This window comes from Erpetoichthys calabaricus, chromosome 12 (genome assembly GCF_900747795.2).
Source record: "Erpetoichthys calabaricus chromosome 12, fErpCal1.3, whole genome shotgun sequence".
Lineage (NCBI taxonomy): Eukaryota > Metazoa > Chordata > Cladistia > Polypteriformes > Polypteridae > Erpetoichthys > Erpetoichthys calabaricus.
In genome coordinates this window covers 95,709,858-95,724,212 of record NC_041405.2, presented here as the reverse complement: position 1 = coordinate 95,724,212, position 14,355 = coordinate 95,709,858, and the positions used below count along the sequence as shown (strand labels likewise).

Here is a 14,355-nt window from a genome sequence, read left to right as displayed (position 1 = left end):
TCAGGGGCTCAAAAGTAATTGGACAATTGACTCAAAGGCTATTTCATGGGCAGGTGTGGGCAAGTCCGTCATTATCAATTAAGCTCATAAAAGGCCTGGTGTTGATTTGAGGTGTGGTGCTTGCATGTGGAAGATTTTGCTGTGAACAGACAACATGCGGTCAAAGGAGCTCTCCATGCCCGTGAAAGAAGCTATCCTTAAGCTGCGAAAACAGAAAAAACCCATCCGAGAAATTGTTACAATACTACGAGTGGCAAAATCTACAGTTTGGTACATCCTGAGAAAGAAAGCAAGCACTGGTGAACTCAGCAACGCAAAAAGACCTGGGGCCTCATGTATAACGCCATGCGTAGAACTCACACTATAACATGGCGTAAGCACAAAAGCGGGATTGTGCGTATGCACAGAAAAATCCAGATGCAGGAATCTGTACGTACGCAAAATTTCACATTCTTCCACTACATAAATCCCGATCAGCGTGGAAAGTAACGCACGTGCACACGCCTTCTGTCCCGCCCCAACTCCTCCCAGAATTACGCCTCTTTGAATATGCAAATCAATATAAATAGCCTTCTGTGAAAAGACAATGGGGAAAGCATGGGGGAAAATATAAGAATTTCAGCGAATACCAAGTGGAGGCAAAGGAAAAACGTACTATTTGTTGGTTTAAACAGTGGTATAATCAACAAAAGGAAGTTGATCGAGTGACATAGTGTCGGAGAAACTCGAAAGCTCAAATTCACAAAGTCGCATAGTGCCCGAAATAAAAAAGAAATCACATATCAAAGTCGCCGTGAAAAGGCAAGTCGTAGCCCACAGTCTGAGTGTCATATGAAAGCTTATTAGGGTACAGAGAAAAAAATAGGCACAAAGTGGGAAAAAAGCACGAAATGTCAACTTTAATCTCGAAATTTCCACTTTAATCACGTAGTTTATTTTGCCATTAAAGTAGAACATCATAAACTTCATCTTAAAATCGTTTATTTTACTAGTTTCTCAAGTAGCATGTTAAATGCTTTGTTCTGTGTTTGATCTTCTATGTGCTCTATGTGTGTGAATCACTACATGCTTCCGTTCTTTCTCTTTCTCCGACAGGACACAGAATCCATTACATTCAAGATATTACAGCTCTCTGAATAATTAAAATACTGAGATGTACACGTGATATCATTTTCATGATGATAGGAATGAAAGCATGTTATTAAACATGGGAGCACGGTGGCGCAGTGATTGTTCATATCTCACGCAAGAGGCTTGCTGCGCCATGTGCGACCTTTGATGAAATAATTTAACACAGCAGTACTGTCTCTTTCAAACGTACTAACCTCCAATTCCTGTCCATACTTTTCTTTCTCCAATTGCCACACAATCAGCTCTGTAATAGACGTTAAGCCATCTGTAAGCTTAGAACGCCGATTCTTCAAACTTTTAAGGAACATTGAAATATCTTCGTAGTACATGTTTAATTATTCTATCCGTCTATCCTTCCAGTGTCGCGTCAGCACCAGCAAGAATACAGCGCAAGGCAGGAGCTATCCTTGAACTAGCTATACGCTGTGGCACCCTGTCCTCACATGTTTAATTATTAACAATACAGATTATTTAAATGAAGTTAAAGTTATATCTGTATACTATAAGCAACATATTTTGCTGCATTTCATCTTAAAAATGATATTGTCATCATACGCGCTTTATAAAGTAGCGCAGTTTGTGCAATATTATAACTGTAGTGTAAGTTTACAGTGAGGTAATTGTACTTATAAGTACAAACAGTTCTACAAGGAGCACTTGATGGACTGATTGAGTGCGTTTATAGTTCTTGGGATGAAACTGTTTCTGAAACGCGAGGTCCGTACAGGAAAGGATTTGACGCTTTTTGCCGTGGTTGAGGTAGTGTGTACTTGAAACTGTATACCGATAATTCTCTTTCCGATCAGCTACTGCTGTGATTCACACTCAGATACAGTGATATAAATACTCCGAGTGGTGCAGTGAGAGTAATATGGAAAAAGATGATCCGCAGTGGCAACCCTTAACGGGAGCAGCTGAAAGAAGAAGAAGATGCAGTGAGCGTAACAACGCTAAAGCAGTTATGGTATTTGGAATACTATGGCTATTCCCTGGACCATTATATTGCTGCAGGTTAATTACAATCAGATGCAGTACACTAATAAACAATATGCAGTTAGTTTCAGTGTATTTATAAAGCCACGTCAGGAATGTGGAGCTAAGAAAGAAAGGATGAGCACAGAGGAACAGTAGTTTGACCATTCTGTGGACCATTATATTGCTACAGGTTAATTACAATCAGATGCATTAAATTTATGAATGATATGCGGTTAATTTCAGTGTATTTGATAAAGCCGCCGCCGTGGATGTGGATCTAAGAAAGGGTGATCACACAGTAGCACTGCTTTGACGCTGGGTGCCGCCAGTCTGCAAAACCGAGCGGAGAAATTGCGTACGCCAAGGTATGAGTTACCGTGGAAATGTGCGTGGCTTTACGCCAAGTTTAGGTTTTATACATCGCGATTTGAGCGTGGAAAGGTTCGTACGCAACATTTCTGTGCGTACGCACCGTTTATACATGAGGCCCCTGGACGTTCAGGGGTGGATGATCGCAGAATCATTTCCATGGTGAAGAGAAACCCCTTCACAACAGCCAACCAAGTGAACAACACTCTCCAGGGGGTACGTGTATCGATATCCAAGTCTACCATAAAGAGAAGACTGCATGAAAGTAAATACAAAGGGTGCGCTGCAAGGTGCAAGCCACTCATAAGCCTCAAGAATACAAAGGCTAGATTGGACTTTGCTAAAGAACATCTAAAAAAGCCAGCACAGTTCTGGAAAAACATTCATTGGACAGATGCAACCAAGATCAACCTCTACCAGAATGATGTCAAGAAAAAAGTATGGAGAAGGCGTGGAACAGCTCATTATCCAAAGCATACCACATCATCTGTAAAACACGGTGGAGGCAGTGTGATGGCTTGGGCGTGCATGGCTGCCAGTGGCACTGGGACACTAGTGTTTATTGATGATGTGACACAGGACAGAAGCAGCCGAATGAATTCTGAGGAGTTCAGAGACATACTGTCTGCTCAAATTCCAGCTAAATGCAGTCAAGTTGATTGGGCAGCGTTTCATGATACAGATGGACAACGACCCAAAACATACAGCCAAGCAACCCAAGAGTTTATTAAAGCAAAGAAGTGGAAAATTCTTGAATGGCCAAGTCAGTCACCTGATCATAACCCAATTGAGCATGCATTTCACTTGTTGAAGACTAAACTTTGGACAAAAAGGCCCACAAACAAACAGCAACTGAAAGCCGCTGCAGTAAAGGCCTGGCAGAGCATTAAAAAGGAGGAAACCCAGCATCTGGTGATGTCCATGAGTTCAAGACTTCAGGCTGTCATTGCCAGCAAAGGGTTTTCAACCAAGTATTAGAAATGAACATTTTATTTCCAGTTATTTAATTTGTCCAATTACTTTTGAGCCCCTGAAATGAAGGGATTGTGTTAAAAAAAAATGCTTTAGTTGCCTCACATTTTTATGCAATCGTTTTGTTCACCCCACTGAATTAAAGCTGAAAGTCTGCACTTCAACTGCATCTGAGTTGTTTCATTTAAAATTCATTGTGGTAATGCACAGAACCAAAATTAGAAAAAAGTTGTCTCTGTCCAAATATTTATGGACCTAAATGTAGCTCATCAGAGGTATGACGTTATTTATTAGTCTAAAAAACTACTGAATAAGAGACAACACTGATTACCTCCCAAGCTGAAGAAATATTAACATTTAGTCAGGTAATTCAGTGGCTTTGTTAAGGAGTCCTTAGTAGGTCTAGAGACTCTGGTATGCAAGACAAAACTGATGTTATGGTTTCATTTCAGCTTACATGGTTTAACATGAACTCTGCCTTGACCCTTCATGAAATCTGATTGTGAAAATGTTTCATTGATATTAGCAACTGTCATGAATGCAACCTCTTCATCTAGCAATAATGTGATGAAAAAGATTGAAAAGGTTGGTAGTGGAGCAGATAAGCACGATGGGCAAAAAATCTGCCATGTAAAACATTAAATTCTATTTAGGCACAATGCATGTTCCTTTCGCTCAGCAGGATAATGCTGATTAAACCGTAAATGTTGAGGACAACCCAAGTTGAAATCTAGGCAATGTATTTCCTTTTGTTTATCTCATACATGATGACAGGGATGCTTAAATATGAATCATATATAATTACTTTACAATAAATGTTCTTAATTTTGCATAATATAAAAGTTACTAGTGCTTTCTTCAGTGTGTCTTTTATGAATAATATTCTGGCATAAACCTATAGTATAAAAATGTTGATTCATAAGGTTAAGACTATAAAAATAAGGACATGAGTGGACTGCTGTAATCTTGCAGGATATAAAAAATACAGAAAACTTTATAAATAGCTTTACCACCAATGTCACATTTATTTTCCCACAGGAAATGGAAGTTTTAAAAACTCATATCTAAATGCTAGAAGATTATAAGAGAGCTACAGTTTGAATATATTGTGCTGCACTTTATATTGTGCAAACTTCTGCAATTACTTTACTCAATATGAATATTAATTCACAAATATGTTCTACTGTGTCTTCTTCAACGCATATTTTTTGCAACCAATAAAGAATTTAAAGCTTTAATATTTATCACTTCAAATTAAATATACATACTGGTAAAAATGAAATATAACAAAATTTGTCAAGATATCAATCATTACTCTGTGGTGATGCCAAACCATCTGTCAAGTAAGATGTCACTTAATAGGAAAATGTTGCGATTCATGCAAATTTTAAAGGGATGGCACAATTGTGGGTGTCTGAGACAGCGTATGGATTAAATTAGTCTGTGTAAAATATTCAAAGTGGTCCTTTTTCCACTGTCTCCTTGCTAAAAATTTGCAATTGTGATTTACCATATGCATCTCAAAATGTCTGAGAAATCATAAGATAAAAATGCAAATAGATCCTAAAATCCAGATATCAATGTGAAGGCTAAAAAAGAGACCATAGGTAAAGGACTATTAAAAACTATGCTTAATTATGTTAAAAAAAGACTATAGTGCAGCAAATTAAAATATTGGAAATTCATTATTAAGTGTGACAGCTTCTAAAGAAAAACATTTAACAACATTTCTGGCATATTATCTCTCATTGTGACATAAATATTCAAGAGATGTCAAGCAACTTGTGTTCAGGCTTATCTGCTCTGAACAAGTAATAAAAAATAGAAAACAACAAAAAAAATAGTTAATAGATAAGAAAAGTAGACAAAAATACTGAAATAAATTAGCCAACAAACTTACAGGTAGGATTTTCTTCAGACCACAGCGCAAAAATTCATTACGGAGATGTATCCGGAAATCTAGATCATCTGGAGATGTGACCAGGGCATTGATCAACTGCATGCAAGCTCCCTGTTACAGAAGAAAAAATATGGATATGGATGACAAATAATAATCAAATACAAACTGTTTTCTGGTCTTCTAAATTTATATTTAAAAAAAAAAAAAACTCAATAACATACCACCATTTACGCTAGCGTGTCTAGGAACTTATATCTTTAGCATAGAAGTATAATGTTTTTAAACCTAAACAAAACAATAATTCAAACAATGATGTCACAACAAAGAACAACATTATGCCAGGAGATGTCTAGAGATGAACCTTAAGTATAAGTGCATTCCAAGGATGACTCATAAATAAGAACATCAGCCATTTTTATAATAAATGGAACCACAAACAATAATTAAACTTTTTGAATTAATTTATTATTTTGTATACTGCTGATGAGCTTCAGTGTTGTTAGAGATGAGCTTTTTTATTGTGAACTCAAATGTAGTCACCATTTTAAAATCCCTGAGGGGCAAATAAATAAACACTTAAGCAATAAGCATATTTTAAGTTTTTATAAAAAGAATGGCCTTCAAAACTCAGGTTAAGAATTCAATTCTGCCGCTAGCAAAATGTCAAGGCTTTGTGTCTGCACTGATTAAAACACTTCCATTTTAGCATTTAAATCTTCATAATTATAGAGAGAGAACCAAACAAAACACAAATCAGAATCACAAATAGGCTCAGAAACTTTCCTAGAACAGCTGCACAGTTCTAATTGATTTATCTGCAGCCTTGCACACTAAAGAAACAAAAAGAAAGATGCTGATGTGCATTAACTGGCTATAAGGTGGCTCCTGGGATTGACTGAAATCAGGAAGGATGTTAATTGCACAGAGAAATGTTCTGAAGACAACAGATCAATAGAAGCTGAAGTATGTCATGACAGACACCCGAAAAGTAGCCATTATTAATCTTCTCTGACAGATTTGTGTTTACCAATGCATTTTAAGAGGCCATGGGGAATCCTGTCACCCTGATTTTTATGAATTGCTTCAAGTGTAGGTTTTTCTTTCTGGCTCAGAGCTGTTGTAAATAAGGTGAATCCTGATGAATTCCGCCACCCTAAACCACCACCAAGCCATCGGTAGACTGAAAGAATATAAGGAATCCACTAAGGCACAGTGGCATAAACAGATAATGCACTATTCTGTCTCCAAAACATACACGTTCAAAAGAAAATCATTTTGTGAATGGCTATATGCAGCAAAATGGAAAAATTAACTTGGGGACCACATGTTTATATCAATTTATAAATGTATTTTTCACATACCATGACAGATGATATACTATAAATTCTGCCTTTACTGAGCAACAGATGTGTTTCAATAAAGAGTTAAATCTAATTAGCTATTCTTCATGTAGTTATTGATTTTACTGAGCTAAATATAAGAAGCTAAAGCTGCACTGCAATTCTGCATACATAATTATGTCTGCCTTAGTTTAACTATTAGTAAGAAGCTCAATGCACTCATTCACTGTTTCATTAATTTAACTTGCACTGAAAATTTGTCTTTCCATCAGAGAATCGCTCTCTTTCATTGTGACATTTCAACTATTTTTGCTGTGCCAAAGTCTGTACATCTAGCTTATTTTACATTCATCAGAGAATGAATGAGGGCAATATATTTGTCTTTGTAAGTTGCACTGTGTGCTGCAAAATGTTTTCCACTTTTAAAGAAAAAAAAAAAACAATGGAAGATAACATAATACTGTACATGTCTGGATAATGTTATTAAGACAATTTGTAATATGACTGAAACAGTTTACTGAAACTAGATTCTGAAAGTGCACGATCATTATGTCCAGTTAGAAAGTACAGGAATATACTGCATGATGGTTTCATCAAAACCAGAAGAGAGCAACTGCCACAGATGCCATCTTTTACTTTAAAATTAGTTGTTCAACTGGAACATGGGGCAGGGATGGAAACTGTTAAAAGATTCATTTCACAAAAATGTCATCCAAAATCAGTCAGTCAGTCATTGACCAACCCGCTATATCCTAACACAGGGTCATGGGGGTCTGCTGGAGCCAATCCCAGCCAGCACAGGGCACAATGCAAGAACAAACCCCAGGCAGGGTGCCAGCCCACTGCAGGGGTCATCCAAAATGCCATAGCTAAACAGAATGAGACTCCATGTAGTGTGATAGCACACTGGGGACTTCAGAGTCTCTAGTAATAAATAAAATGTTTTATTAATATTATTATTATTATTACTATTATTATTATTAGAAGCAATGGTATTTTGCAAAAGTTCCGTGATATAGGACTGTCAATACTATGTTGGGCCAAACAGCTTGCCACTGTCAAAAAAGTTGTTTGTAGGGAGAATTCTTGTTTGCTTTTAAAAATATCTTTTTATGGCATTTTCAGTGAAAGGAAATGTTTAAAGTGTGTTTAATATAGTATAGTACTATGTAAATATTTATAATAAGATCAGTAAATTCTGTCAAACAGAATAAGGATTTCAGTTAATTGTCACTCGTACCTGTGTACAATGATTGCACAGTAATTACCACTCCAAAATAATAGCATGAAATCTAAGTGCACTCTAATGGAATGAATTCCTTCATTATTCAATTTTTACAAATTCCATTATAGGTTAGCCCTAATTTCCCAGAGATTTAGCTAAAAAACATTATTTATGTTAAAGTTACATACTCAGTGAAAATCTGTAGTCCTTCCAAATAACTCTTGAAATTCTCAGCAGAATTAAATAGTCAAATTGTACATTAAAAGTAAAGCAAAAAGAAAGGTGTGTTACTACGGTTACAATAAGGCAAAACTTTCATAGAAAAATACCTGAAGTCGAAGAAGTATTTAATTGCTTTGAACTTCATCCTCAAAGAAGTAACAAGACTTCTTTATAGTTAGTACAATTCCATTCATTAGCCAACATTTCAGACATTATAGAAAAAAGTTGTATATTAAATCAAAAGGACTAAATTTATAGAGTTGGATCTAAGCACTGAACAATCAAAGGCCTGGACAACTTACCTCATTCTTAATAAACAACTTCATGACAACCTTTATGTCATATTAAAATGGATACCTGATTTGCCAGGAAGACTACTGTCTTTGTAATGTATTCATTTACAGCCTGCCCTTGAAATTTATAAGCAGTAATGAGAAATTTAAGGTAATAAAAATAACAAATGAACACAGAATAATTTTTCATTGAAGAGGAACAAAAAAATGACCATCAGCAAAGTAGCCATACAAAGCAAAGAAGGCAACATTGTCTGAACTTTCAGTCCAAAGCAAATATGAGAGACCTTACTGCCAAACTAGAAGCTTTAAGCAAGAAAACTGTGTCACAGCTTTCTTAATATTTAACAAGGTGCAGGAGTTGATAAACACTATTATTACCTTATACACAGTTATTAATTTATATGCATATGTAAAACTGAGACCCCATTGTAATATAATGGTGACTCAAGTACCATGGCTTGATAAACTATTTAGCAACAGACTTCTTAAATAGTTGCAATGTTTGGGATGCACTGTAATGCAAAGAATGTATAATGGAAATTTAAAGTAAGGCTGGTTGCTTGAAATGTTTTTATATTAGGGGAATTCTCTTCATTATCAATTAAAACATCTAAGTAATTTTAGAGCAGAGTTATTTCTGTCTTTCTGCAAAATCCTTGGCATCATATGGTACTACTATAATGTACTCTACATGATATCCATGTAAGAATGTACTGCATATACACTGTAGCAAAATTACTAAACAAACATTATCTGAATGGCTCCAGTCTACCAATAATCTCCTTACACTATTAAAAGTGGCAGGATATCTTAAATACATCTATAAAAGTATTCAGATATTTGCACTTCGATTCCAAAGCTACTTCAGAAGTCTAGCACTCTACGTTTGTAACTGCTTTTCCTAAAGTATTAAGCAATCTTTCATAACAATACACTTTTCTTGACAAGAAGTGTCAAGAAACAAAAATTGCTTTCATTATGACATATATTGCGGGAGTGAACAAAAACCTTTTGCTTTAAGAACTGTTCATAATTAGACAGGGGTAGGTTACAGTGTGCAATGACTTTAACATTCTGCAACAATATAAAAGTGAAGTTTTAAATCATCTGCAACTCTCTTTCGTCCTTGAAATGCTGTACTAAATGACACTGCATTACTGATGTGTGCGTTATTTTGAAGTGAAAAACAAACCAAAGAAAAATGTTAATTGGGAAGAGAGACTGATTAAGCAAATTAGCATAATATTTTTTTTACTTGAATAGTTTGAGCTTCATGTATGAACAATACCCATTTACTTTATACAATTAAAGATAAAATGAACAGATGTAACATATACTGCATAATTATAGGATATAATTTTGATACCAGCAAAAAAAAAAAACAGGTTTGGCAGTGGTTACATAGCTGTTATTAGTTTACTTTAACTCACATTGAGTGGGCTTCGATTATCTGAGTGGAATGATTGTGAATTTCGGAGCAAAAACTGAAAGGTGTTTGATTAAGTAGGTTTTGCCAAAAAAATCTTCATAAAACAATTAACATTAATATCACCAATTCAAATTTAACTTGCTTAAAACTTATGAACAAAACAAAAAATCAAAAGTCTGTACACATACCTGTAATTGGGGAGCTTCATGGTTTTCTAGTCCTTCCACAATAGGAGAGAACCTTTCTTTATTATTATGTTCAGCAGCTATAGTCATGGCTGCTAATATCTTTTCAAGTCTGTAAATAGAGAAACACACACAGATGTTAATCTCATATATAAAAAAGTAGAAACATTAGCTCTATTAACCACACAGACAGTGCTTCTTCTGCCTTTCCAATATTAATTTCATACATTTTTTACTTAAATTAATAAGTTAAACATGATTAGAGATTGTCTTCTTTTCAGCTCAAAATTAAAAATGAAATAATGAAATGTGAACAGAAAAATTCATAAATAGTTCCGTGACAGTCATACAGTGGTTAGTGGCACCAAAGTGTTAAGGGGGCATATGTGTGGATTTTGATAAGTCTTTAGGAACATTTTAGTATCACAATTATATTATGATTATAATACCAGTAAACAAAATGAAAAGTCTGACTTCAGAAATGTTTATATTTGAGTGTTTTATTGAATTTTGGCAACAAATTGAAAAATGTGCTTCCATATCAAAGATCATCATAGAATGATCAGAAATCTTACACCTTACAAATGTAGCAGGAACGTCAGAATTCCAAACCAATTCTCAAGTAAGTCACAATGGTTAAACATCTTCACAGTATGAACTGAATCAAAGAGAATGAAGCAGCATTCCAGTGTATAAAGAGGAAGAGTTTGCATCAAGTGCAACTGCAATGTGTAGTCACTGTTGCTCAGATATATTTTCACATATAAACAGTGGTTCATTTATAACACGAAACTGGGAATCCCAATGTACTTCAGCTCTCTGCAAATTCACACCTAAATGGATGGCAATAAAGCATATTTCTATATACAGTACTATTTTCATATATCCCATTATGTGAAAAAAGACCATTTTTGTCATTTTTAATGTTTGATTTGAAGAGTAATACCTTATTAAAAGTTTACATAAAAAGCTCATTTCTATACACTGTTTACGTAAGTGCTTTCTACTTCTATGTGGCACATGTAATTTTAAATAGAGTAGCATCTCATTGTCATCTGTAAATATGCACTATCTACCAAATCTGAAACAAAAAAGTGAAGGCAAATAAATTATTAATATTATTTAGCAGTGATTTTAATCTTTTGGATTAAACTAAATTGAACTTTGCACAGTAGACTAAACTGATAAAGGTAAAATAAAAGTACAGAACAGTACATTACCCTGCTCAGTTTTAGCAAATTTTGCTGTTTTCGCTCATTAATTCAGTATTTTTTAAAATATTGTAGGGGATATGCACTATTTTAGATTTTGCATTGAACAGATGTTCAGTAATGCTTTCTGTAATTAAATAACCATTAACTGGTCAGAAAGCTATCATAGAACAAGGGGTATGTGTATACACTATGCATAATCATGAGTGAATTTTGGGTCATGGAAAAGTGAAAAAGAAGGGAAGCCATCCATTTTCAAATCAGTTTCCATGGCATGTGGCCAGGTCCCAATATCAGTGCTGAGTACACGGAAAAACTAATTCTGTATTGGACAGCATTTCTTTACTTATTACACATTTCTATTTACATATTATACATATGGGACCAACATTAAGTTGCCAATAAACGTATGACACAAATCTTTTGCTTGTGGAAAAAAAAAAAATAAAACCAAAAACAAATAGGGTACCTGAAGAAAGGCCCACATAAGACATTGACCAGGTCAGGATTCAAACTCAGACTCATACTGCCATGAGACAGCAGCAATAACCACTGCACTGGGCCACTGTGTGTCACTGTGGCTACGGCTATTAATGTTGAGTACAGTAGATAGATAGATAGATAGATAGATAGATAGATAGATAGATAGATAGATAGATAGATAGATAGATAGATAGATAGATAGATAGATAGATAGATAGATAGATAGATAGATAGATAGATAGATAGATAGATAGATAGATAGATAGATAGATAGATAGATAGATAGATAGATAGATAGATAGATACTTTATTAATCCCAATGGGAAATTCACATTCTTCAGCAGCAGCATACTGATACAATAAATAATATTAAATTAAAGAATGATAATAATACAGGTGAAAAAAACAGACAATAACTATGTATAATGTTAAATATTAACGTTTACCCCCCCTGGTGGAATTAAAGAGTCGCATAGTTTGGGGGAGGAACGATCTCCTCAATCTGTCTGTGGAGCAGGACAGTGACAGCAGTCTGTCGCTGAAGCTGCTCTTCTGTCTGGAGATGATACTATTAAGTGGATGCAGTGGATTCTCCATAATTGATAGTATGTGTGCTTGGTTAAGAAAAATCACCACCATTGGGTAGTAAGCAACTCAAGTAAGATGCAAAGGAAATATTTTTATTATTATTATTTACTTATTGCTTAATATTGGCATTAATTTAGAAAGCTATGGTTAAGCATTACATTACAAACTATTTATTTGAAAATTTGATGTTCTGACTTGAATGTGTACTGAGAGAATTACTTGAAGTTTATTAATCATTGCTTTCAGAAAAGTAAAGGTCATAGCAATATTATTACTGATATTGACATATAAGGAAGACTTTATAACAAAAGGATGTATTACTGCTGAATGCATAATTTATGTCTGAAGTTTGCAGTAAACATTAATTGAACAGATTAAATATTAAACATGACACAGAAATAGACAGGTTCCAGCATAAAACAGTAATCAGCATTAAAGACATTTCATGGCATTTTAATACGCACAATATATTTCTAAAATAAAAAGCTAGCTGGATTCTCATGTTTGCCATTTGGGAGTCCTTCAGCTTTCCATCATTTCTTTGGACAAGCTGAGCTGGCTGATTTGTAACAGTTTCTATTCTAATTAGAATTAACATCTTCCATCATGTTGTGGGCAACAGCAGCTAAAACACTTAACAGTCAATTAAATTAACCACTCTCTCTCACTCGTCCTTCACTTTTTTTCTTACACTATGTAGAGTAATTCTGGCTGCCAAAATAAATATTGAAAACTGGCACCTGTCTTTTACTTATCCTGAAATTCTGCAGCACAGAAACAGGTACACTATTAACTTGCATTCTAAAGGTTTTATGGAAAATATTCCTGTACATAGAACAACATATTTTTAAAGGACATATGTTGACATATGCTGAGATTGCGCAAATGTTTTAATGCTTGCACCATTATGTTTCAACACCTTGTTAATCACATAAAATATAACTGTGTTTGTCTTACTTTCTGCTTCAGATTTCATATCTAGTGTTTCTGTAAAATTAAACTTAAATTAAATTGAACTTACTTTTAATTAAGGTTTCAGGGTTGTATTATGCTTTACATAGCTTCTCACCACACTAGAACAACATTTTGCAAGTTGAGGGAAATTAGGATGAATAAACACATTCATTCACCAAAACCAAATCTTAAGGCATGCATTTGGATTTCTGTGGGAGGGCAATTGTCAGAGGACAATATGAGTTTCAAATATAAAATTCTATCATTCTTGGTCTAGGTTCTAAGAACTGTTTTAATAAAGCACTAAAATCAAAGGAAATCCAGTCTAATAAATGGCAGAGATGCTGATGTACTCATCAGAAAAGCACTAAACTGAAGAGATGGTGTTCAGTGTGTTCAGTGCCCCTAGGAACAGATACCCGATGCTTCAGCTAACAAACTAATATCAACAGAGTAGACCTTTTGCTTACACGTCAAACTAGGATAAACCAAAGAACATTATTAATGACAGGTCAACAATACAAAAACACAAAGGATTTGAACACCACAACAGATACAACAGTCATAGAATAAGATCATATTAATCAAATATGATATACATCAAACGCTACTGACTACTTTAATCATGCACTCAGCATCAGAATAGGGCATCACCAAGGCAGACAACACCTGTATTCACAGTACAAGCAATATAAACACTGCAGAAGGTACAAGGCACACAGCAAAGCAAAGAGAAAAACAGAGATGAAAACCATAAATCACTGTGTGGAGCCTCCACTTAGTAAAGCTGAATAAGGCATTGTTATTTCTGAGTTGAACCTTCTTGTTAAAACATTCTTCCATAACGTCCTACCATTTGTCAGTTGCATTCTGTCGCCATCCATGGATCATTTATCAACTGTAACACAATCTGAGAGGCAGAATATTTTCCAGTCTCATCTGGGGGAGTTTGATTTCGACCATTTTATAGTATGCATGTTGTATTTTTTAATGGTGGTGTATGCTTTATAACTGTTAATGATCTACATTAAAGTTCCTGCCTAAGGCATCTTTGAGTTACAGTCAACTAATTAAT

General features: G+C 34.8%; 1 protein-coding gene across 6 annotated transcripts in view; it reads right to left on the bottom strand.

Annotated features, from left to right (window-relative positions):
* diaph2 (diaphanous-related formin 2) overlaps window positions 1–14,355 on the bottom strand; it is a 1,308,662-nt gene that overhangs the window by 899,283 nt on the left and 395,024 nt on the right. For all 6 annotated transcript variants that reach the window (XM_028815924.2, XM_051935345.1, XM_051935346.1 and 3 more), the window contains 2 exons: window positions 10,048–10,156; window positions 5,348–5,458 (listed from right to left, as the gene is read on the bottom strand). In XM_028815924.2, the coding sequence (XP_028671757.2) occupies window positions 5,348–5,458; window positions 10,048–10,156 (220 nt within the window). The remainder of the gene's footprint in view (window positions 1–5,347; window positions 5,459–10,047; window positions 10,157–14,355) is intronic.